Source organism: Sphaerodactylus townsendi, linkage group LG05, assembly GCF_021028975.2.
Source record: "Sphaerodactylus townsendi isolate TG3544 linkage group LG05, MPM_Stown_v2.3, whole genome shotgun sequence".
Taxonomy (NCBI): domain Eukaryota; kingdom Metazoa; phylum Chordata; class Lepidosauria; order Squamata; family Sphaerodactylidae; genus Sphaerodactylus; species Sphaerodactylus townsendi.
Window position 1 is genome coordinate 22641170 of NC_059429.1, and position 22338 is coordinate 22663507.

Below are 22338 nucleotides of genomic sequence, written 5' to 3' on the forward strand. Positions count from 1 at the left end.
GATCCTGAACGCGGGCTGCGATGGGCTCAAGGCCGGCTGGCGGGACTAACGGCTGGGTTGAGCCAATGGAGACAGGGTTTAGATGAGCGGGGTTCAAATCTCAGTTCAGCCACAAAGGTCTAGCCCAGGATAGGGTGTCCTGACTAGGGACTAGGCTGGGAAAGGATTATCACTTCAAAAAAATGTCCATCTCCTATGCTTGATGGAACACAGATCCTGTTTGTTCTTCTTCTGCACCCATCAGGCATAGCCAGGCTCTTCTCTCAATTTTTGCTCTCTGCCAGGTGCCACAGGTATGGACACAAATCCTTCAGTCCTAGAAGCCCCATAATGTAACCAGACAGCCCCACCCATCTAATGTCAGCCTACTCAGTAGGCACTTGAATCACAGGTCCTCTATGACCTCTCATTACTGCAAGTGGTGCATTGCAATACCTAGAAGACTAACCTCAAGGCAAGGGGAGTATCACAGATCCTCCCCATGAAGACACTGGTAGCTTTTCTTGTTCTAAAGTCAAGTGCTGTGCAAATCTAATGAGAAGAATTATGTAACGAGCCTACACCACAGGTGTCAAACTCACGGCCCTCCAGATGTTATGGACTACAGTTCCCATCATTTCCTGCCAGCATCATGCTGGCAGGGGATGATGGGAACTGTAGTCCATAACATCTGGAGGGCCGCGAGTCTGACACCTATGCCCTACACAAAAACAATGAGAATGATGCTGGGGAAGTGGGTGGAAGTGCTCCTGCATGGGCAGGGGAAAGCAGGGAGGATTGGAAAAGCCAAACAAAGCAGAATGCACACTGGCGTGCTTTGCCTTCCTTGAGCAGGCAGGGAAAACATCACAATTTGCCTGCTCTCAGAAACCCTGGGACTTCTCTAATCTGCAGGACAGTGAGTTCTGAAGAGGAGGAAACAGACATGCATAATTGAGAATCTGACCCGAAGAGACCAAATGTGTGCAAAAGCCCTCCGTGTACTTCATTGACTTCAAATGAAAAAGGCAGACTATAAACAACATATTTTTAAAAGTGAAAGTGAATGATATGTGCCACTGGTTTTCTGGTCTTGTGCTAAAAGTTCCCAGGTCCACACTCAGTGTATTTAATACCCAACGCTCTCACTGTCCATTTTATTCATCAAAGTAGGCCCTTGGCAAATCCCCACAATCCATGTTGATGGCTACTAGTTCAGCTTCACATGTTCATGCATAGACTGGGTCCACATGGTTGCTTTTTTCCCATATACCTGTGGAGCTGTTATGTGTGTAGGCACATTAAATGTGTGTGTGTTCTTAGAACCCAAGAGGGTTAAGACAGAAATTATTGTCTTAAGTGCCTTCAGTGCCTTCAGCACCTGACTGTAGCCTTATCTTCACAAGAATGCTATTATGTATTTATCTGCATGTATATACTGCCTTTTTGCTGGAACAAGGGCCTCCAAGGCCACTAACAATTGGAAGTGGAACACTATAAAATGCACCATAAAATCAATTAAAAACAAATAAAGCATATATTAAAATCTGCAATTAAAACATAGGCAAGGAAGGGGAAATCATGAAGGGAACACCAAATGAAACAGAAAATTCTTCTCCTCCCAGCAAAAACCAGTGATGGAAAGGGACAGACAGACAGGACAGGGAATTCCATTATATCAGTGCTACCACCAAGAAGGTCCTCCCTCAGATTACCGTCCACCTAAGTTTGTAGAATTAAGGGCCAAAGCCAGGCCTCAGAATATGGCTGTAAGTGTTGGAATAAGCGACTTCTGCATGCCTGGACACTGGGTATGAGAGTGTGTGTGTGTGTGTGTGTGTGTGTGTGTGTGTTGTGTATCTCATTCTAACTGTGTTGTTGCCTCTCTTGTTTGCCCTCCTTGTCTGGGCCAGGAAACCACCCACTAACTTTCTTTCTTCCTCCATGCCAATCACTTCTCTCCTGGCCTTTGTCCGGAGCGCATGGACAAATGGCTGCGTGCTCTCTCACTTCCACACACGTGATGGCACGTTAGAGCACCCACTAGTCATAGGGAAAGTAATTCTTAGATTAGGGTTTCTTCCTACCTACCTCTTACCTGAAACAAAGCCGTGAACTGGAGATGCTTGAATAAATGTAAGTTTTACCTTTTACATTTATCTCTTGGGAAGTTTCTATAAACTGCACTCACACACACTACTAGGCCGATCCATAATTCAACTAAATCTAACAAGTCCTTACAGTATGTGGTTCCCAAACCACATAGGGCTTTAAAGGTTAACATCAGCACCTTGAACTGAGCATAGAAACAAACTGGGAGCCACTGAAGATGGGTCAAGACTGGGATGATTATTTATTTGTTTATTTCTATCAAAATATTTCTTGCCTTTCCTCTGGGTTCCTATGACTTATTCCTGTTAGCATCCTGGCTACAGCATTCTGTACCATTTGAAGTTTCCAAACATTTTTCAGTGGCAGTTCCAGATACAGTACTTGGAAGTATTCAAATCTATACAATGCCTGGGAGCCTAATTCTTGAATTTCTTTCCTATGTTCCTTAGGAAACATTAAATATTTTCTATTCGTTGGCTCAATGAGCACCATTTAAAACAGTGGCATACATACTTTTCAGAGACAAGACACACGGTTCATCTCCAGACAATATGGGATGTACTGTATGGGATACAATGAGTTTAGGATTATGGGTTACACTTTATGGGATATATTGTATGGAATAAACTGAGCTGAGGTTTGCTGGTGCAAGGCTGAGAACAGATGGAGGGGTCCTTGCTGATGACATTAATACATTGCCAGCTGTGCATTGGCATTTAGCCAGAACTCTATGGTTTAACCATACAGTTATGACCAAATCACTGGCAATGCTGACTTCACTTCCAGCCACACCAGATGTGACATCAGTGCACCAAAACACTGGTAATTGGAAAATCCATTCACCTCCAGTTTTCTCCCATCTGTCCAGCTGAGCAGTGGTGGGAAAAGTCTACTGGGAGAGCCAGATCCCTTAACCAGTGAGAAAATGGCAACCCAAACTGAGGTGCCATCAATGGGAACTTTATATGTTTGTCCCTGGGGGGATTCGATCCCTTGCCAGATCCCTGCCTTCCAAGGGTCTGTGATCCTACCTCTAACTTTACTCTGAGGTAATACGATCATGTGACAGGAAGAGGAGGTTCCCCCTCATCACATCACTGATGATGGGGTTCCTCAGATCAAATGTTTGTGGAGAATTGGCCAAGTTGACCAGGCCAGGATGTGCTGGATGGAGAGACAAGGAAAGGAGAGCTTTTGTGGGAAGTGCTTGCTTTCTTCACCACTCGTCTCACTGTGCTGCTGCTCTTCACAGCGTGGGTGCAGCCAGACGCAGGAAATATGACGCTCTTGTTTTCTACGCATGTTAACAGCAGGCCCTTCCTAAAAGCAGGGGAAAATATAAGCTTGTAGGGCCTTTCGACCCACTTACAGCCTGCAACCCATAAACTGAGGACCACTGCTATAAACCATACCTCACTCAGAAAGTACATTTGATAGGGACATAAGCTAAAAGTCATCAACACTGTTTTTTCTTTGGATTTAAAAAAATTCCTATTTTTCCTGTTTCTTCTAAGCACTTGAAATGCCAAACTGTTGCACCTTTGAATAACCAAGATTCCTCTTCGTAACCCACACCTTTATCGCTCGAAATAAATTAAGAGAGATTCTGGTTGCTCAAAATAACAACCGACCTTCTACAAGCGCACTCTAAATAGAACCACCCTGGTAGTTCAATGCACATGTTCAGAGACCACAAACAATAAAACAATAAGAGAGAGAGAGAGAGAGAGAGAGAGAGAGAGAGAGAGAGAGAGAGAGAGAGAGAGAGAGAGAGATGAGGAGGAGGAGGAGGAGGAGGAGGAGGAGGAGATTGTTCTGTCACAAATTCCAGAAGTAGCAGCTGTGTTTGTCTGCTACTGCAAAAATAATCAAGCATCTTGTGACCCCTTCAGGGCTAACAAATTAATTGTGGCATAAATATTTGTTTGCCATTTTGTCAGATGCGTGAAAGTATTCTGTGAAACTTTTCAGGTAACCGGCCAAAGGACCAAAGAGCCCACTTAGCAGTTCAAGGTTGGTTTATTATTTCTCTTCTCTTTTCTTTTAAGGAGATAAGGAAAGGAGGGCTCAGCTCCCACCTGCAATTAGAAGACAGATAGATCCTAGCAAGTACCTGCATGCCTCTTAGTCTGCAGGACCAGTAAAGTCACAGCTGGAAAACCACCACTGACTTTGCTATTTCCTGGGACTTTGGGGAAGTTTCCCAACCCTGTTCTTCTGGCCCACCCACCCAGCCTCTCACAGAAGCTTCACATCCTTTTGTCTTGTGCTCAGCAGGAAGCCCTCAATGGAAACCCAGCCTGAGACAAAGAGCTGCAAATACCAAGGAACCGCCTGGGGATAGGTTACTAAGGACATTGAAGTCCAGTCTGGAGAGGAAAGCTCCCCCTGGAAGATCCAGTCTGTGCTAGTCAACAAACATGACAGTAAATATCTAATGTGAAGGGGTGAGACATTGTTTGGCCACAAAAGGATGTGTGAAGCTTGATGCGCCTCAGGCAGAACATTCAAATGGCTCTCTGATGATGGTGCAAACACGACTGACTGAATAACGGACTATTTGGGGGTCCAGAATCTGCTCCCCAAGGTGGACATCATCTTACCTAAGCTTATCCAAAGGTTCAGCTATTTTTTTCGATAACTCTGTTATTGCATGTTTTCCACTAGTGAGAATTTGGCCGCCATTTTGTCCTCCTGGCTCTGCCAGGTTAAGGTTACCAATTTCCAGGTGGTGCCTGGAGTTCTCACAGAATTACAGTTGATCTCTAGACTACAGAGGTCATTCCCTCTGCAGCAAATGGCTGTTTTAAAAGGTGGATTTTATGGCATTCTACTGCTCCCTTCCCCTTTCCAAACCTTGCCCTTCCTATAGGGGCTTCATACCCAAATCACTTAAATTAGAGTTGGCAACTGTAACAGGGTGTTTATATTCAAGGGCGAGGGAGAGCTATTTTCCCACCACTAGCCACCAACTGTAACAGGATGGGTGGCCTACAATCAAGGTTCCCACTAAACTGACCAGTGGGGTTTCCTTGGCCACCCAAAATATCCCAGGCTAGTGTTCAAGGATCTTCTTTTTTTCTCTGCTGCCACCATTAAAGGGAAGAAACTAGGAATCCCAAAACTGTTGCTGGCTGCTAAATATATAAAGGATCCCACCAGTGGTGGGATCCAAAAATTTTAGTAACACGTTCCCATGGTGGTGGGATTCAAACAGTGGCGTAGCGCCAATGGGGCTGGATGGGGCATGACGGAGGCGTGGTCGGACATTCCGGGGGCAGGGCATTCCTGGGGGGGGGGCTGTGGCAAGGACGCAGGGCACACGCACCCCAGGTGCAGTTCGCTTTAAGGAGTCTCCAAATGCCCCCCCCTTTCCTCTCCCCACACAAACACCTTGTGGGGCAGCAGGTGGGACAGAGAAAGTGGGGAATCAAACTCAGCTCTCCAGATTACAGCCCAGCCCCACAGCAAAAGTTAAGAAGCCAGGTGCTTCATGCCCCCCACCCCCATCAAGGCCATTCCTAAAACATTTTTATGTACTTCTATGCCTGGTCCTCAAATTGGGATTTGTTAGGGACAGATAATGGAAAAGCAGGACACTAATGTAACAAACAGCTCATGGTATATAGGTTTCTGAGAGAGGGGATTAGAGCTCAGGAAAACAGGCAAATGCAAATACACCAAACATGCTCAGAGATGCACAGAATCTGGCTGTTGGCAAAGCAAAGCCAGAGGCCCAGTGGTGGGATCCAAAAATTTTAATAACAGGTTCCGATGGTGGTGGGATTCAAACAGTGGCGCCGCTGCACAAACGCACCTCCAGTCCCTATTGGACAGGGAGGTTGATTCAGTAACCCCTTCTAGAGAAGTGGTGAGAACTGGTTGGATCCCACCTCTGCAGAGGCCTGACTTGGAAGCAAATATGGTCAAGTTGGGAGAAACAATTAACTTCCTAGGTGGGCAGAGCTGCTCTGAAATCAGGGGGAAATGGTGGGGTTGGCAATGCCATGATCTCACTTCTGGGGTAAACCTGGAAGTGAATTTACTGTGTCACTGCATGGTCTGGGATTCACTGGACACTGTGTGGTAAAACTACAGAGTTTCCAATGAATCCTGAAGCGTGAAATCTAATGGCATCACTTCTGAGTTTGCTCTGGAAGTAAAATCATGGCATTGCTAACTGCTGCCCCCTATGTCCCCACCCTTGAAGTCTCCCAGTAGGTGCCAACCATTGGCTGGCAACCCTAAAACCAGTGCATGACAGAAAACGGGCTAAAGGTAAAGAAGGTAGTGCAGTTTGATCTTGCAGAGTGGTGTTCAGGACCAAAATGAAAAGCCAGATAAAATCCCAGCTGCATAGTTTTTCATAGACACAAACAAGGTAGGGACAGCGATGCCTGCATTTATAATAGAAGCATGCACACAAGCACTACAAATGCAATGCGAACACAAGTTCATGATGCACATGATAACATGAAGCACACAAGACTTCCTTCAAAAAAAGAACAAATTTTTAAAATTAATTGCTTCTGGTTACCAGCGACTCAGCCCCCTAGGTGGGTCCCAAGGTGCCGGGAAACAGGTTGACCATTACAAAGTGGCCAGCAAAAGAATTAGAATTTTGCAGATGGATAATTGAAAGCAGTCAAAGTCCATCTGCTAATGGGCTGTCTTGAGCCGATTCCCCACAATTAATTGTGTGATACTCACGTGAAATATCAAGGATTCAGGAAAAACTCCCCACTGCCTGATCAACGAACAAGGATTCATCTCAGTTCTAGCGCTCATTCTCCCCCTTATCCCGCATCTTTGCCAAACCTGCTTGAAAGTACTACTTTTTCAAAAAACACGTCTTCAATCCAGTTTGGAGGGGAGAATCAGGGGTCTAATCCTGGTTCAAATTTCCCACCGTGGGGCATGACACAAATGCCTTACAACCAATCAGTGCGCATGGTGCTGTTCTCGCGAGAGCACGAGAGAACAACCAGAAACTTGGGCAGGGAAGACGTGCTGACGTGCTGATGTCATAACGTGAGGACGTTTTTGCGAGGGAAATAAAAAGGTCCCGCCCCAACACAGCACGGCAGCCAATCAGGAGAGACCCGCCAAGCCGATTGCATGGTAGTGGGGATTGATAAATTTCTTGAATCCGAGATAGGCCTAGATGTCTTCACTGGAAACATGCTGCGGTGGGGAGGTTGAAACCTCGATGAAAAGGTGCAGTTTATTTTCAAACTTGGTTTGCTCTAGATTGAATTTCCCGGTGGGGATTCGGCCTTGAATGGGCAATTTCCCACTGGCGATTAATCCTGGGATAGTCACCCAAAATATCCAGGTTTCCTCGCGATCTCCCCACTGCTAAACCGCAAAACACAGATCAATCCTGGCTCTGTCGCTCCCCCTCCTGCTTATCCCGCATTTTCCCAGTACCTGGTTGCTTGTGCAACTTTTTGGCAAAACATGTTACCAATCCACATCAGTGGGGAGGTTCGGGGGCCTGATGTAGTTCAATTTCCCGCCATTCTCAGTGATGCAAATGCTGCCAGCCAATCAGAGTGTGGCGGCCCATGAAGTTATCTCTTTTTGTTTCGTCTCATTTGGTTTCATTTCGCTCAGCTTCTTCTGTTTTGGTTTAACGTTTAACCTCTCTGACGGGAGAACGAGAGCAAGGGGACGCTCAGTATAATGTTTAAGCTCAGAAGGGGTGCCTTGCTCACGGTCTCACATCTTCACCGGTTGACGTGATGACGTGAAGAAAAATTCCCGCCCCAACAAGGCACGACAGCCAATCAGGAGAGACCCGCCAAGCCGATCGCGTGGCAGTGGGGATTGTTGTATTTCTGGAATCCGATGCAGGCCTACAAGTCTTTCCTGGAAAAATGATGCAGTGAGGATGTTGAATCCACAATGGGGCGTGGTTGTTTTGAAACTTGGACATCTGTTTTGAGCAGTGGGAAATTGCCCAGGAGGCAGTACGGTGGCTTTAAATGCGGGCATTGTGAACGTGGGAATTTCTGCTTTGAATCCTTTCTACTTCGGATTCTTGATACAAACCACTCCTCCTTATCCTGCAAATCAAACAAACTATATGCAAAGTCAGGAAAAAATATCGCTCAATTGATGATTGGTTAATTGGTTGATAGAGAGATAGGCAGGCAGGCAGGCAGAGGGCTGATTAGAATAATTTATTTTGAGAGCAGAATGAGAATATTCCTTGGCATGGAGTAGCAAGAGATTCCAGGCAAGAAATAATCAAAATGGAGCCCCAAAATACATACTTTGGAGGACAAGATCCTCCACGAAGTCCAGAAAGACAAGATGGATTCAGAGACACCCCCTGAGAGAGACTGATGTTCCAGCCCCCACCTCACTAGAGGCTGGGGAATTTCCCCCTCCGGCTTTCTCCCACTCTCGCTTGCTATGCAGCTACTGAGAACACATCAAACTTTAATGGGCTCATTCCTCAGCAGCCGTGCAGGCTGAATATAGACAGACAAGCCGTGGAAGATTCTGACATCTTTTCATGTCAAGGAGGAATGGGGAGGGGGGAAATATGTGGGGAGAGAGGGGATGAGGGAAAGCAGAGGGAGAAAATATATATGCGTGTTCGTTTATGTAAACTGGCTCTGATGCATCCTGAAGATATGCCTGAGCTGCAGAATTAAAAGACACGCAGAATCGGGAAAGCGCAGGATATAAATCTATTCCATAAATAATCACTTTAATGCCTGGCAAATGGGTCGTTTGCTCCTTTGTCATGGTTTTCAGTTATCAGAAAACCTGAACTATTCTGCTGTTTGGACCTCTGCATCTGTACAGTACATCATGGTCTCTTCAGGGTCAAGCATCTTAAACCGCTCCTTGCCTAGCGCCATCATACCATGCACACACACAGGTCTCATTGGTGCATTGTATAAATCACATACTTCTGTGAGTATTGGGGCTTGTAAGTGATACTCTGTGCATGGGAAAGAGCTGTCATGATATATATAAAAAAGAAAGGTTCACAAAAGGGCCATCTTCTAAGTCAGCAGAAGTTTGCCCAACTCAAAGACAGTCACTCTAGGGGCAAAGTAACAGTTAACCTTTAACATGATTGGTGAGTTCAACTGTGACTCTACACCAATGAGAGGCTGTTGCCGGGGCTGGGGGAAAGTATCCAGTTGGATGTATAAGCAATGTATTGTATATGCTAAGTTCAGATAGAGAGAGAGTTGAGTTCTGTGTGTGTTCAACTGTGTTCTTGTCGAAGAGTTCTGTATAGTCTTATAGTCTTGTATAGCATAGACTTGTGTAACCTTGCAACTGCAAAAGTAAAACCTTCCTATGGAAAGAACATCTTGTGTGGAGAGTATTCTTTTCCAAGTGTGATAGGAGGCTGCAGTAAGTGCAAGAAGACTATCTTTTCATCTTACCAGAGTGACTCCGGTTTAAACTCTGCTGCTAAGAGCATCATCAGAGCCACCAGGTGAAACCCATAGCCAGCCCATGTACATCTGGGGCATCTGTTAGGCCCCTTTCATACATGCAGAATAATGCACTTTGCAGCTGGATTTCTCTGTGCGGAATAGCAAAATCCACTTGCAAACAATTGTGAAAGTGGATTGAAAGTGCATTATTCTGCATGTGCGAAAGGGGTCTTAGTGTATCGACCGATAGTTACACCCTGTAAGTTTCCGAGGGTAGCTGTGTTAAGTCTTCACTAGAACAGCTAGATTCAGGTCCACTAGCACTTTACAGGCCAGCAAGACTGTCAGGTTACAAGCTTTTGAGAGTCAAAACTCCCGTCATACCCTATAACACACCCAACCGATCTCCCTTGACTACAGCATATTGTAGCGGTTAAGAGTGGTAGACTCTAATCTTGAGAACCAGGTTTGATTTCCTCCCTCCTACACATGAAGCCTGCTGGGTGACCTTGGGCTAGTCACAGTTCTCTCAGACCTCTCTCAGTCCCACCTTCCTCACAAGGCGTCTTTTGTGGGGAGAGGAAGCAAAGGAGTTTGTAAGCTGCTTTGAGACTCCTTACGATTGAGAAAAGTGAGGTATAAATCCAAACTCCTCTTCTTCTTTACACTGAGAACTGACACTTGAAAGACTTATGGTGAAATTCACCCCCAAGCCTTCCTGCCTCGGATCCCCACCTCCCACCCCGGCTCTAATAACCTCCCCCATAAGAATCCCCATCATGAACTTCCATCACATATCAATCTAAGAATGAGAGCTGTGATTCACAGAAGCCCTTATTGAAATATCGGTTGTTAATCTTTAAGATGCCGTTGGACTTTTATTTTTATACCAGAGTTATGGTCAAAGTTACAGCCAATTGACTTCAATAAAAGTCAAAGGGGACACTGAACTTGCTCCCGGGTCCTAGATGACCTTCCTTTGCTCTTTACTGCCAGCCCTACTTTCCGCCTCCTCCTCACCTGCTTGTTGCCCTTTCTGGACTTCGCCTGCCTTCCCAATCCACCCTTTTGGCCTTATCTACCAGTCTGGCTGCTTGTCAACACAAAGCTGTGATGCTTTCCAAGTGCCTTTGAGGTCTCGGGGCTTCGGGAAAGGGCAAAGGTTCTCCCTGACATTATACATTTGTAGGAATGAGGCAGAGGTTTGTTTTCCATGCATAAAATCATGGAGTTGGAAGGGGCCAAACAGGCCATCTTGTCCAGCCCTCTGCTCAAAGCAGGATCAGTCTAAAGCATGCCTGACATGTGTATTTCTATTTATTTCTCACTAATTGTTGTTGTGATAATGTGTGTGTGTGTTTTTTTTTTACTGTATGGTGTGCTGCAAATGTCTTCTATAGCAGAGGTCTATGAGTTTTTCAAAATAATAGACAAGCATCTCAGATGTATCATATAGGAGGGCCTCGGAATCAGGGGGCTGTACTGGGAGCCAGATGGACAGTCATGGGGTCTCCCTCCCTCTCTCTCTCTCACCTCCTTGGTAACTGTGCTCCCTGCATTTATCAGGTGTGAAATGTCAATGAATGGATCTGATGCTTGCTTTAAAAGACCTGACTCAACAAAAGAATCTCACTACATAAGCACAACCACTAAAACATTGATCTTTTTTCAAATTTCACACAGACAAAAGGATTTAACCTTACACTTCCTTTGGGGGAGGATTGTTCCTCATTCTCCATATATCTGAAATCCTTTTTGTGTAAAATTCTTATTGTCTAAAAGAAAGCAAGTACATTTCATGATATCCCGAGCAAGTAAACAGCAGCTATGCAAAAAAGGGGTTTTTTTAAACATACAGAAGGGCAGTGGGGTGCAGCAACTCATGGGGTAGGCAGAGTGGTCGCTGAACCTGACCTGCTGGGCACAGGTCTCCAGATAGCAGCCTTTTTTTTCTTTACTGCTTTTTGGAATAACTGTTGCTAGTGTGCCAGCACAGGAAGCACAAATGCCACTGACAAACCACCTGCCTCTCTTTGCGGGAATGGTCTTAGCCAATGGGCAACAGCTGCCCTAGGTTCTTGATGAGAAGGGCCCCTGATTGCTCATGGCCTTGCCTAGGGTCATAAGCCTAGGAAGGGATGGTATGTCACTCTAGGAATTGCCAGAAACTCTGTTGTAAAACAAGTGGAGCAGCAGGAGCAAGTATGTTCAGAAACACTCTTCCCCCTGCAAAAGCTTTCTCCTTGCCCTCTCAGGCATCCTTCAACCAACGATCATCCTTTCAGTGTCCCAGACACACTTGTGGCATGAAGTCATAACTCTTCTTGTCGCATGACTATGATGCTACATGACTTCCTTCCATGTGCTTACAGCTCATTAGGTCCCACACCACCAGGTGTTACTGAGGTCTGGAAAGGTCGAAGATCACTGCATTAAATAGGCAGCAAACCAACAGCCTTGTGGTCTATAAATCAACTGTCAACCTAATTCTGTGTATGTTTAAAGTCCCATGGATCCCAGTGGAGAACACTCCCAAATAAATATTCATAAGATAGTATTAATATTTACTACATCATTTCAAAGAGCTGTGCAATTGGTTCCTTTGTCCCAGCAAGCTAGGTTTTACTGACCTTGGAAGAATGGAAGGCTGTGTCAATCTTGAGTCAACTACCTGAAAACTGACTTCTATTGGGATCAAACTCAGGTTGTGAGCAAGAGCTTCGACTGCAGTACTGTAGCTTCACCACTCTGCACCACAGGGCTCCTTTCCCTCAGTGACTAAGGCAGGCTATATTTGAAAATGAGGATGATGATAATCCTCCTCTATTTTTTGTGTTGATGTAGCACTTCTGTCTAAATACTTCACATGAGCATTACTGAAATAATAAGCCAGTTTGATTACCCCCATGTAACTTTGGAGGTAACTAGCCTAAAAGTACCCCATACCTGAGATGAGTTTTGAACCAGAGGTTTCAATACATTCTTGTAATCACAACATGCATAAGTTTGCACAAATGTAGCACAGACACCTGCAGCAACCAACACTGGCTGTTGGATGAAAAGACCCCCTCCTCCTCTGGGGGACTGCAAAGAGTCAATTTTCAGGTCCATTCATTCCTCATCTCTCTCTTGCTGAGACTGGGACTCAAGGATCGTAATTAGAGTAAACTATAGTGTCCTATTTCACACAGACAGTGAACACTAAGCCTGCATGCACACTTAATAGGCAATGTTCTAATGTTGATAATTATGCTAATTAGAAGCTAATGTTTTCCCATATTTGATTCCACTCAGTGATTGCTAATGACTCCAGTTTCAAAGTTTGACCAATATTGAATGGCAGGTGAAATAATGTTTGTTTTGTCACAAAGGAAAATAGTATCCCTCTCCCACAGTTCTCCCTCTCTCTCCCTCTCTCCCATAAATCTCCCATAAATCAAATCCATCCATCCATCCATCCATCCATCCATCCATCCATCCATCCATCCATCCATCCATCCATCCATCCATCCATCCATCCATCCATCCATCCATCCATCCATCCATCCATCCATCCATCCATCCATCCATCCATCCATCCATCCATCCATCCATCCATCCATCCATCCATCCATCCATCCATCCATCCATCCATCCATCCATCCATAGAGATATAGAGATATAGAGATATAGAGATAGGGGAAATCAATGTCTAAAAACAGTATTTGATATTAAAGAAAGATGGATTAACAGAACCAAAGGATTCAAAAAGGTTTTTCTGTCTAGACCAAGCTTTCTCTTTTGTCAGAAGTCACGCAGCAGTTAAGCAGGCAAGAAAAGATATTATCTATAAGGTCACTACAGGCCCAAGACGTGACAGAAAACACATATTTTATAGACTTGTTTGTCAAAACTAGCTATACGGGATGCCTACGTGAAATAAATATAGCAGTAAAGAAATCAAAGGTTAGAATAGAAAGGAATTTGATTAGATAATTGAAAATGTGTCTTTCTATATTTTAATGAACACTGAAATGAGAATGAGAGATTTATATCTACTTGTATTCTACTATAATTCTATTCTACTAGAATCACATAGCATATTTGTCAAAATCATTTTTAACCTTTTAAAGTGAATCAGTTGTATGTGAAATCTTTCACCCTGTGAAAAGGAACTAACCCACTCTTAGGAATATTGGAAACTGGTGATCAGGTTGGAAAACCAGAAAGACAGAATTTAGTTTATTGCCCTGCCAATGGGAGGGACACACAAATGAAAGAGCAAAGGAAAATCCCAGTATTTGTGTGACAAGGAGAATCAGACAAGCACGTTTGATTTTAATGTGAAGGAACAAAGCATGTATGGGGAAAATGATCATATGGGTATACACAGGTATGATTATGAATTATGATGTCTGTATTCTTGGAAACTGTAAAAGATGAGGTCTTTTGTATGGTGAGGGTGACTCTGCTCTAGAGCTCACCCTGTCATAGATCTATTCTGGACAGCAAAAAATCTTTCTTTTTGTCTAAAAGTTTGATTCATGGGTATTATTTCTTTGACAGTCTTTATAAAACCCAGCTGCGCAGGACCATACACTAGGTGTGGCCTGACAGAGATATACACACATACACACATATACACATTTAACAAGCTTTCAAAAATGTATTTTAGCAGTGGTGCCAATGGCAGAGCATGGGGCGCAATTCACATATTACAAAGACAACATAGCGGACAGCAGACATAGTTATGGAATTCCATGAAAGGAACTCAATTCTCAGGTACCGGGGTGCGGGGGGGGGGCAATTCCTTTTGGGCTGCAGCATGTTGGGAGAAAGGATTTAGGCCTTCCCTTCTTGTTCCCATTTCCCTGGGAGTCCCTAATTTGCCATGTTGGGGAAATGTACATGTACTGATAGCTACATTTAAGTTTCCCCTGGGGCAAACAGTGGTTCCCTTGGGCAATTTCAGGTTGGCAAAACTGTGCAGGAGGAAAGAAGCCCACTGTCCTCATGCACTATAGTCATGATCCAAACAATGCCCCTGTGCACCTGGGAACTGAGTTCGTTACCCAAAGTTCCAGGCGCATGTTAGACTCCACTTTTATTGGAGTAAAAGGCTCCACTGGAATCGGTAACATGTGAATCAGCCCACAGTCACCACCATTCCCATCTAATATATTTCAGATCACGGGTGATTATTTTGCAGAAACACGGTTATAAAACTTAGGACAGCCCAAATAAAAAGGCAAACAAGGCACTTTATCAATCAATCAATCAATCAATCAATCAATCAATCAATCAATCAATCAATCAATCAATCAATCAATCAAAAACCTTTCTTAGGCATAAAAACCATCATGTATCAAAATTACAATATCTTATCTTAAAGGCAACAGAGTGTGTTGAGGAAGGTGGCTTGCTTTCCATGTATCTGAAGGCTAATTGGGCCAGGGCTGATGTCACAGGAAAAGAGGGTTCTTTTCTAATAAAAAGAAACATCCGCCAACTGTAACTCTGAAGAGTCACTCGGAACTGAGTTGCTGCTGCAGCTGCCTGAATGGCAGGTACTAGAAAGTTCCAAATAGCAAATAGCTCCTTTGTTCTTCAGCCAGACTGATTTTTGTCAGGCAATAGAAACAAAACAAAAAATATCCCTAAGGTACATGACGAGTCATCAAAAATAAAGGAGGTCAATATTCTAGTGAAGTTAGCGATTTACCAGAAAAATAAAGATACTAACAGAGTAGACTTTCTGTGGTCAAGAGTGATTCAAAGAATGGAACTGACAATGGTATAATTGGGTATAGTTTCGTATTAGTGGAAATAATGTTAGAACGTTTAGCTGCTAGTGAGAGGTATTCGATGTTCCTATGGGTGGAATGTGGGGGATGCATCTTGAATGGTTAGAAGTTTTATGTTTATGAACATGGAATTATTTTTTTTTAAAGAAAAGTTCCAGAGGAGGCTGCTTCCAGAATAGCAAGATTAAAGTGCAGTAGCAATATTTCTAACATGTAAGCTTTCGAGAATCAAAATTCCCTTTATCAGATACCTTTGGAAAGTTTATATCCTGGAAACAGGTCTTCTAGCTTCTAAACTGGTCTTTCAACTTATCCCTTCAATGGCATCTGATTGGCAACAAATAAAGGTGATTTTACTAACCTTCATTCCAATCATAACCTCAGCTGCCCTGTACCACATAGTAAGCCTCTCTTAAAGAGGCAGGCCATTTTTCTCTAGTCTGTTGTCAATCCTGCCTGGAAATCCAAGGGGTTACTGGGCTCAAATCATGCTATTCTGCAGCAGACCAACACAGCTATTCACCTACTTGGTGGTGGAGGGGTTCCATTGCATTTTTACCCCATTTTGCATCTTCTCTGATAAAAATCACCCAAAAGGGGATGCATTTCACAACAACAGAAATGGTTGCAGAATCTCTCCCTCCCCCATATCTCTATCACACACACACATATCCGTCATTCATCTCAGCCCTATAAATTATAAAACAAGTTGATGTTGTCTAGGGAATAATTTTGCTTATGAAAACATGCAGTTCTGTCGGAAAGAGTTATGCACATTTGTAAGGTGTCCTCCAGAAATCTTTCTTCAAAAGCCTTCAGTTATAAACAGCCTACATCAGCTACAGTTAGAGCAACCCACATCCATTTGGGAGGGGGAGATCTGAGAACTGGCTCAAATCAAAATCCAACTTTATCAGGGTCATATACCAGTATATATCACAAAATAGATTTCAGAAAGCATAACTAATAATCTGAACTCATGAGAGCACAAGTTTCAGACATAATAATTAAAATTGCATATAAAACACAATAAAACATTTATACTTCTTTTAAAATTATAAAATTTGTAATGTTCCTCTGGTGTTATCAAGGACCCTTATATTAACTGCTCTTGGCATAGAACCAAGCAAAGTCAGGTAATTATTATGCCTGGTGCACAATGAAGAAGAAGAAGAAGAAGAAGAAGAAGAAGAAGAAGAAGAAGAAGAAGAAGAAGAAGAAGAAGAAGAAGAAGAAGAAGAAGAAGAAGAAGAAGAAGAAGAAGAAGAAGAAGAAGAAGAAGAAGAAGAAGAAGAAGAAGAAGAAGAAGAAGAAGAAGAAGAAGAAGAAGAAGAAGAAGAAGAAGAAACAGCAGCAGCAGTGTTTTGATTTATATCCCACCTTTCTCTCCTGTAAGGAGACTCAAGGTGACTTTCAAGTTCCTTTCCCTTCCTCTCTTCACAACAGACACCTTGTGAGGTAGGTGGGGCTGAGAGAGTTCCAAAGAACTATGACTAGCCCAAGGTCACCCAGCAGGAATGTCAGAGTGCAGAAACACATCTGTTTCACCAGATAAGCCTCTGCCACTCAGGTGGAGGAGTGGGGAATCAAACCTGGTTCTCCAGATTAGAATCCACCTGCTCTTAACCACTGCACCACGCTGGCTCTCAGGTGTCATGAATATAGGTGTCATGAATACAGGAAAAGCCCCCCAGCCAAGTTACTCCAGGGAGTGAAGAGGCTTTAAAAGTTAACCCTATTGTTACCTTTTTTTTTGTCTACGCAAACTTGGGGAGGCTCTCTGAAACCTCAGACAGAGGTCTTTCACCACACCTATTACCTTGTTGTTTTAGCTAGAGATGCTTGGATTGAACCCTTGGGTCTTCTACATGCCAAACAGAAGTTCTCCCACATAACCATGGCCTCTCCCCAAACAGGTGGAAGTCTATTCCCTTCATCTGAGTTAACTGAACTCTCTCTTCCTTTCATTTCAGTCCCTTGCAGCATTTCCAGAACAGGAAACTGGACGAATACTGTATGCCTGTCTTCAATGGCAGAGCACAGAGGTCATCTCCATAGAAACATCTATTAGTTCAAAAGAAGCTAGAGAGACTCACAGTCATAAACAGAAGTGAAGGGCAAAGCATTAACCAGGAGCAGAGTAGACAGACCGGTGAGGTGAGTACAGACAGTCACTATGGGAACTATAAATTATTTGTGGCCCTAGAAAGGGGAAATGGGATATATCTCTATATACATGCATGCATACATGCATGCATACATAGTGTCAAGTTGTAACTGATTTATGACAACCTCAGCCAGGAGCTTTCAAGGCAAGGGAGAAGCAGAGGTGGTTTGCCATTGCCTTCCTCTGCAGAGCCTTCCTTGGTGGTCTCCCATCCAAGTGCTAAGTTTCCAACTTAGCTTCCAAGATCTGTCAAAATCAGGCTAAAACATGCCACCTTCCCTCCTTACAGTTTGAATAGGATTCCAGTGTCCCTTCCTGCTCTTGACCCACACATTCAGAACAAAAACCCAGAGGAAAACCCTCATTTCCTCCATGGAAAACATGGACAGGAGAGGTATTTTTTCTTCACTTGCACTGGGCATTTGCAGAAGGGGTTAGAAGGAATTGGGTGGGCAGTGGGTACTTCGTGTACAACTCCAGTGTACAGGAACGAACATTAAAGGAAGGACAATCCCAAATTCTGCCTCAGTGGCAAGCCACCCACAAACTTTGTCTCTATCCATAAGCATGTACAATGCCAGAGATATTTCTGTATTCTGGACAGGAGGAGAGCATTCCAGATAGATATATGGAACGATCAAGTAGTACAATAAAGATGGTGGCATCTAGCAAAAAAGGATACACATAGGCATATTACCTTTGTGCTATTCTCCTAAAAACACAAGAAGAGCCCTGCAAGATCAGACCAGCGGTCTATCAACTCCAGCATCCTGTTTCACAGAGTAGCCAACCAATGTCATTGAGAGCTGACAAATAGGGCACAAAGGCCAAATCATTCTCTTCACTGGTATGCAGACTGTAGACCACCAGTAGACATAGAGCAGTGGTGGCGAAGCTTTGGCACTCCAGATGTTATGGACTACAATTCCCATCAGCCCCTTCCAGCATGGCCAATTGGCCATGCTGGAAAAACTGATAATTATGGTACATCTGGAAGTGCCCTAAAACTTTCCTCTCACCATGTTTATAGAGGTATCTTCAGTCTCCATGGCTACTAGCCATGGACGGATATATCCTTCATCAATCTGCCTAATGCCCTTTGAAAGGCTTCTATGAAAATGGCCATCAGGACTTTCACGGGCAGTGAATCCCACAATTTAATTACTCAATTAGTTAAAAGGCTCTTCTTCTGAGATGTAACATTAAACCATGGAACATTTCTAGCGCCTGCAATTTATAAGCTTCTCGAAGAGCAAAAATTTAGGTGAGCTTTTTTCAAAATACACTCTTTGAGTCAGGCTGTCAGGGGCCAGTTAACATTCCTCTTGGCACCAGAACCCACCCATGGGTCCCGGGTTGACCATCCCAGGAATACTGCTTTTATAGGCAAGTTATACTTATGTTCACACACATAAAACTACAACAAACATCTAAAAACACTGCTATCCTTCCCTTCCCATATATCCATATATCACATTGTATTGTCACAGCTTTCTGCAAAACAGGCTTTTGACTCCACCATGCTAAAACTCCCCAAGGCACAAGAGCAGGTGCAGCAAGAAGAAAAGAATGGATTTGCTATGCCTTTGTGGAACAATTCAGCGTTGCATTCAGCATTCATGGGCAGAACCCCTGAAGATGGTAGCTTGATCTGCCAATCTCTAGGCAGTGGCTAGTGATCTTCTGCTATTGCAACTGATCTCCAGGTGACAGAGATCAATTTCAAGAAGGATATTGAGAAGATGGGACAGGTCCAGAGGAGGGCAACCAAAATAGTAAAAGGTCTGAAATCCATGCCATGAAGAGAGACTTAGGGAGCTGGGTATGTTTAGTTTGGTGAAGAGAAGGTTAAAAGGTGACATGGTAGCCATGTTTTAGAACGATATTTGAAGGGATGTCATGTTGGTGAGGGAGCAAGCTTGTTTTCTGCTGCTCCAGAGACCAGGACCAGAGTAATGGGTTCAAGGTGAAGGAAAAGAGATTCCACTGAAGAAAAAACGTCCTGACAGTCAGGGCTGTTGGACAGTGGAATGCACTACCTCAAATTTGGTGGAGAATCCTTCTTTGGAGGTTTTTAAAGAAAGGCTGGATGGTCATCTGTCAGGAGTGGGCTTTTGAGTTGTATTGGCTCCTGCATTGCAGGGGACTTGATGATCTTTGAGGTCTCTTCCAACTCTATGATTCTATAATTTACCTGGAGAAAATGGTGGCTTTGGGAAAGAAGTGGAAAAGCCATATGACACAGTGAGTGCTAGCACCATGGAGTCTTGGGGGGGCATGACAGCCTTATGTGGAAGATGCTTAGAGGAGGTGTGACCGGGCTGTCGGCCCGAGGTATGGCGTGGCCGGCAGTGGGCACAGTTTCTCCTCTCTCCCGTCTTCTATGATTTATAATACTTTATGGGAAGCTGGCTCCCTTCCCAAGGAAGCTCACTGCCCTCCTTCCTCATGTGCCCCACCACTCCCAATCCTTCAGATATTTCCCAACCTGGAGCTGCCAATCCTATTGATTAGGTATCATTCATATGGCAGATCAATATTACTGGAAATGCCAAAATCAAAACCCAACTAAGCGGCTGCCCAGTTGTGGCAACCAGGAACTATTTAATATCAGACTCTTCAAAATATGACATTTGTAATTTAACATATTTCATATTCCCAGCTACAGGAAGAAATGAAGAGGAATTATAATAAAATCCATAAAGAAACACTTTCTCTCTTGCCTTCTTCACAAAATGCGCAAAGAAACACTTTCTCTCTTACCTTCTTCCCCAAAATTGTAAACAATTCTCAATGCTCCATAAATGTACCTGGACACTGGACTTTTGGATGCAATATTCCACACATTGCAATGCAATGCAATATTCCACACATTGTGGAACCATCCACCCTGCCAAAGAAGCTCTAACTTTTTCCATTCTGCTGCTATTGCCAATTGAGGACCAACAAGTAAGCAGAAGCAGACAACAATAAAACCACTTTTGAATGTTTGTTGCCTCAAAAACCTTTCTGAGTCACCATAGTCAGCTGTGCTTTCACAGCAAAAATAACAATAATATGGCAATTTCAAGACCCCTTCTACATCTGAAAGGGTGCTCTCTAATACACTCCTGTAGAGAACTTTTGGATCAAAGGGAAGGGGCTGAAATTACATTGGATGTGGCGTGACCCTCACGCCAGCCTCAGGGTCACCAGAATTGTGCTAAGAGGCATGGCGTAGGGGCACCAGCTCTGTGATGCCAGAACCCAGAAGTTTCCCTTACGCTATCATTTTTGTGCCATGGGAGGTGATGCCAGGGTGGAGGGGGGCATTCCTGGGGGCGGAGCCGACTTTAGTCAGCTCCCAGAGGAGCTTCAGACTGGGAACGCCCCCGTACAGCGGTGCAGACGTAAGCCACCTAAAAATGTGGCCTAAGCCACATTCTTCTATGGCAGGGGTAGGGAACCTGCAAGGCTCTCCAGATGTTCCCAGGACACTACAGATTCCCATCAGCCCCCTACCAGCATAGCTTGAACGATTCCACCCATGCTGACAGAGGCTGATGGGAATTGTAGTTCCTGAACATCTGGAGAGCCGCAGGTTCCCTACCCCTGTTCTATGGGCTTTCCTGGGGAAAAAACCAGTTTCTCATTCTCCCCTGGCACCTGTGTCATTCGTTGCAAAAGTGGCACTGTTAAGAGTAACAAATCCTCTCTAAGAAGTATAGCAGAAACAAAACCATCAGTGAGATTTGCATTACCAGTTGCAATGCTTAGTAGCCCAATGTGTGACTTTGAAGCAATGCACTGGGACGTTCTCCTGAGTCAGCCTCCTCGGAATGAATGGGAATTGATCTAGAACAAGGTAAAGCTTCCTTTTTTATTTTCACGGTACAAGCCATTCCCTTCTATCCTTCATTCTTGCAAATGACATGTAACCCCATCCCCATCTTCCATCCCATTTCCAAAATGTAGAGGAGGAACTTACCCGCTCAGGACAACAATGAAATCCATTACATTCCAGCCATTTCGGAGGTATGAGCCCTTGTGGAAAACGAATCCCAGTGCGACTATTTTAATGCCAGCTTCAAAGCAAAAGATTCCAATGAAATAAGGTTCTGTCTTCTCCTACAGGAAGAGAATACAAAGGATCAGAACAGGAAACAACACATAGCCAGGATGAACTCCAGAGAACCCTTGGCTTATATCCTACCTCTCTGCTCAGGTATATTTGAATGGAAGAACCTTGGAAGAGAGGCCTAGTTTCATGCTTTGTCCAACCCAAGGAGATCTCTTCCATCAGAGAAAAGCTATTTGAGCTAGAGGAAGGCTTTAAGCTTGGCTGAACAGAGTGGCAGGATATAAGTCCCTGATAGTAGTTTTTACAACCTAATCTAAGGGTAATTACTAGGAAGTAAATACTACTGAATTCAGTGGGTTCTACTACCAAAAAAAGACGTTGCCTCCTTATATTAACTACTGTACTGACTTGGGATACTTCTAAGGCATTAGAAGGGCATTCTTCAAGAATATTTTTAAATGAATACCCCAGATTTGTTAGGTTTTTGCCTATATGGATCCAGTCCTGTGCAACTAAGTTGGGAATGAACCCAAAAGTTGTGGACATATTTTTGCAGATAATAGCATTTTCCTGTCCCTTATAACTAACTAAATGGCCATTTGGCTTGGCCTGAGCAACAGCAGAAGGGATCCTTTTGTCAACTCAGTGGTCTGGGTGAATGGTCCTGTCTATTCAAAACAGATAGAATGAGCTGATAAATTTCCAGTTCTGAGCCTTGATCAATAGAAACCTTTAAAGAGCATATGGCTTGCTTGCTCACACTTGGACTGTGCTGCTTACACCCCAGTTCCTAGTTTGTGTATTGTCATGAGAGGCAGCATGGTATAG

General features: G+C 43.9%; 1 protein-coding gene across 1 annotated transcript in view; it reads right to left on the reverse strand.

Annotated features, from left to right (window-relative positions):
- Window positions 1-22338, reverse strand: part of CACNA1E (calcium voltage-gated channel subunit alpha1 E) — a 485501-nt gene that overhangs the window by 342230 nt on the left and 120933 nt on the right. Inside the window, 1 exon segment of the mRNA XM_048497813.1 lies at window positions 21418-21557. Coding sequence (XP_048353770.1) covers window positions 21418-21557 — 140 coding nt within the window.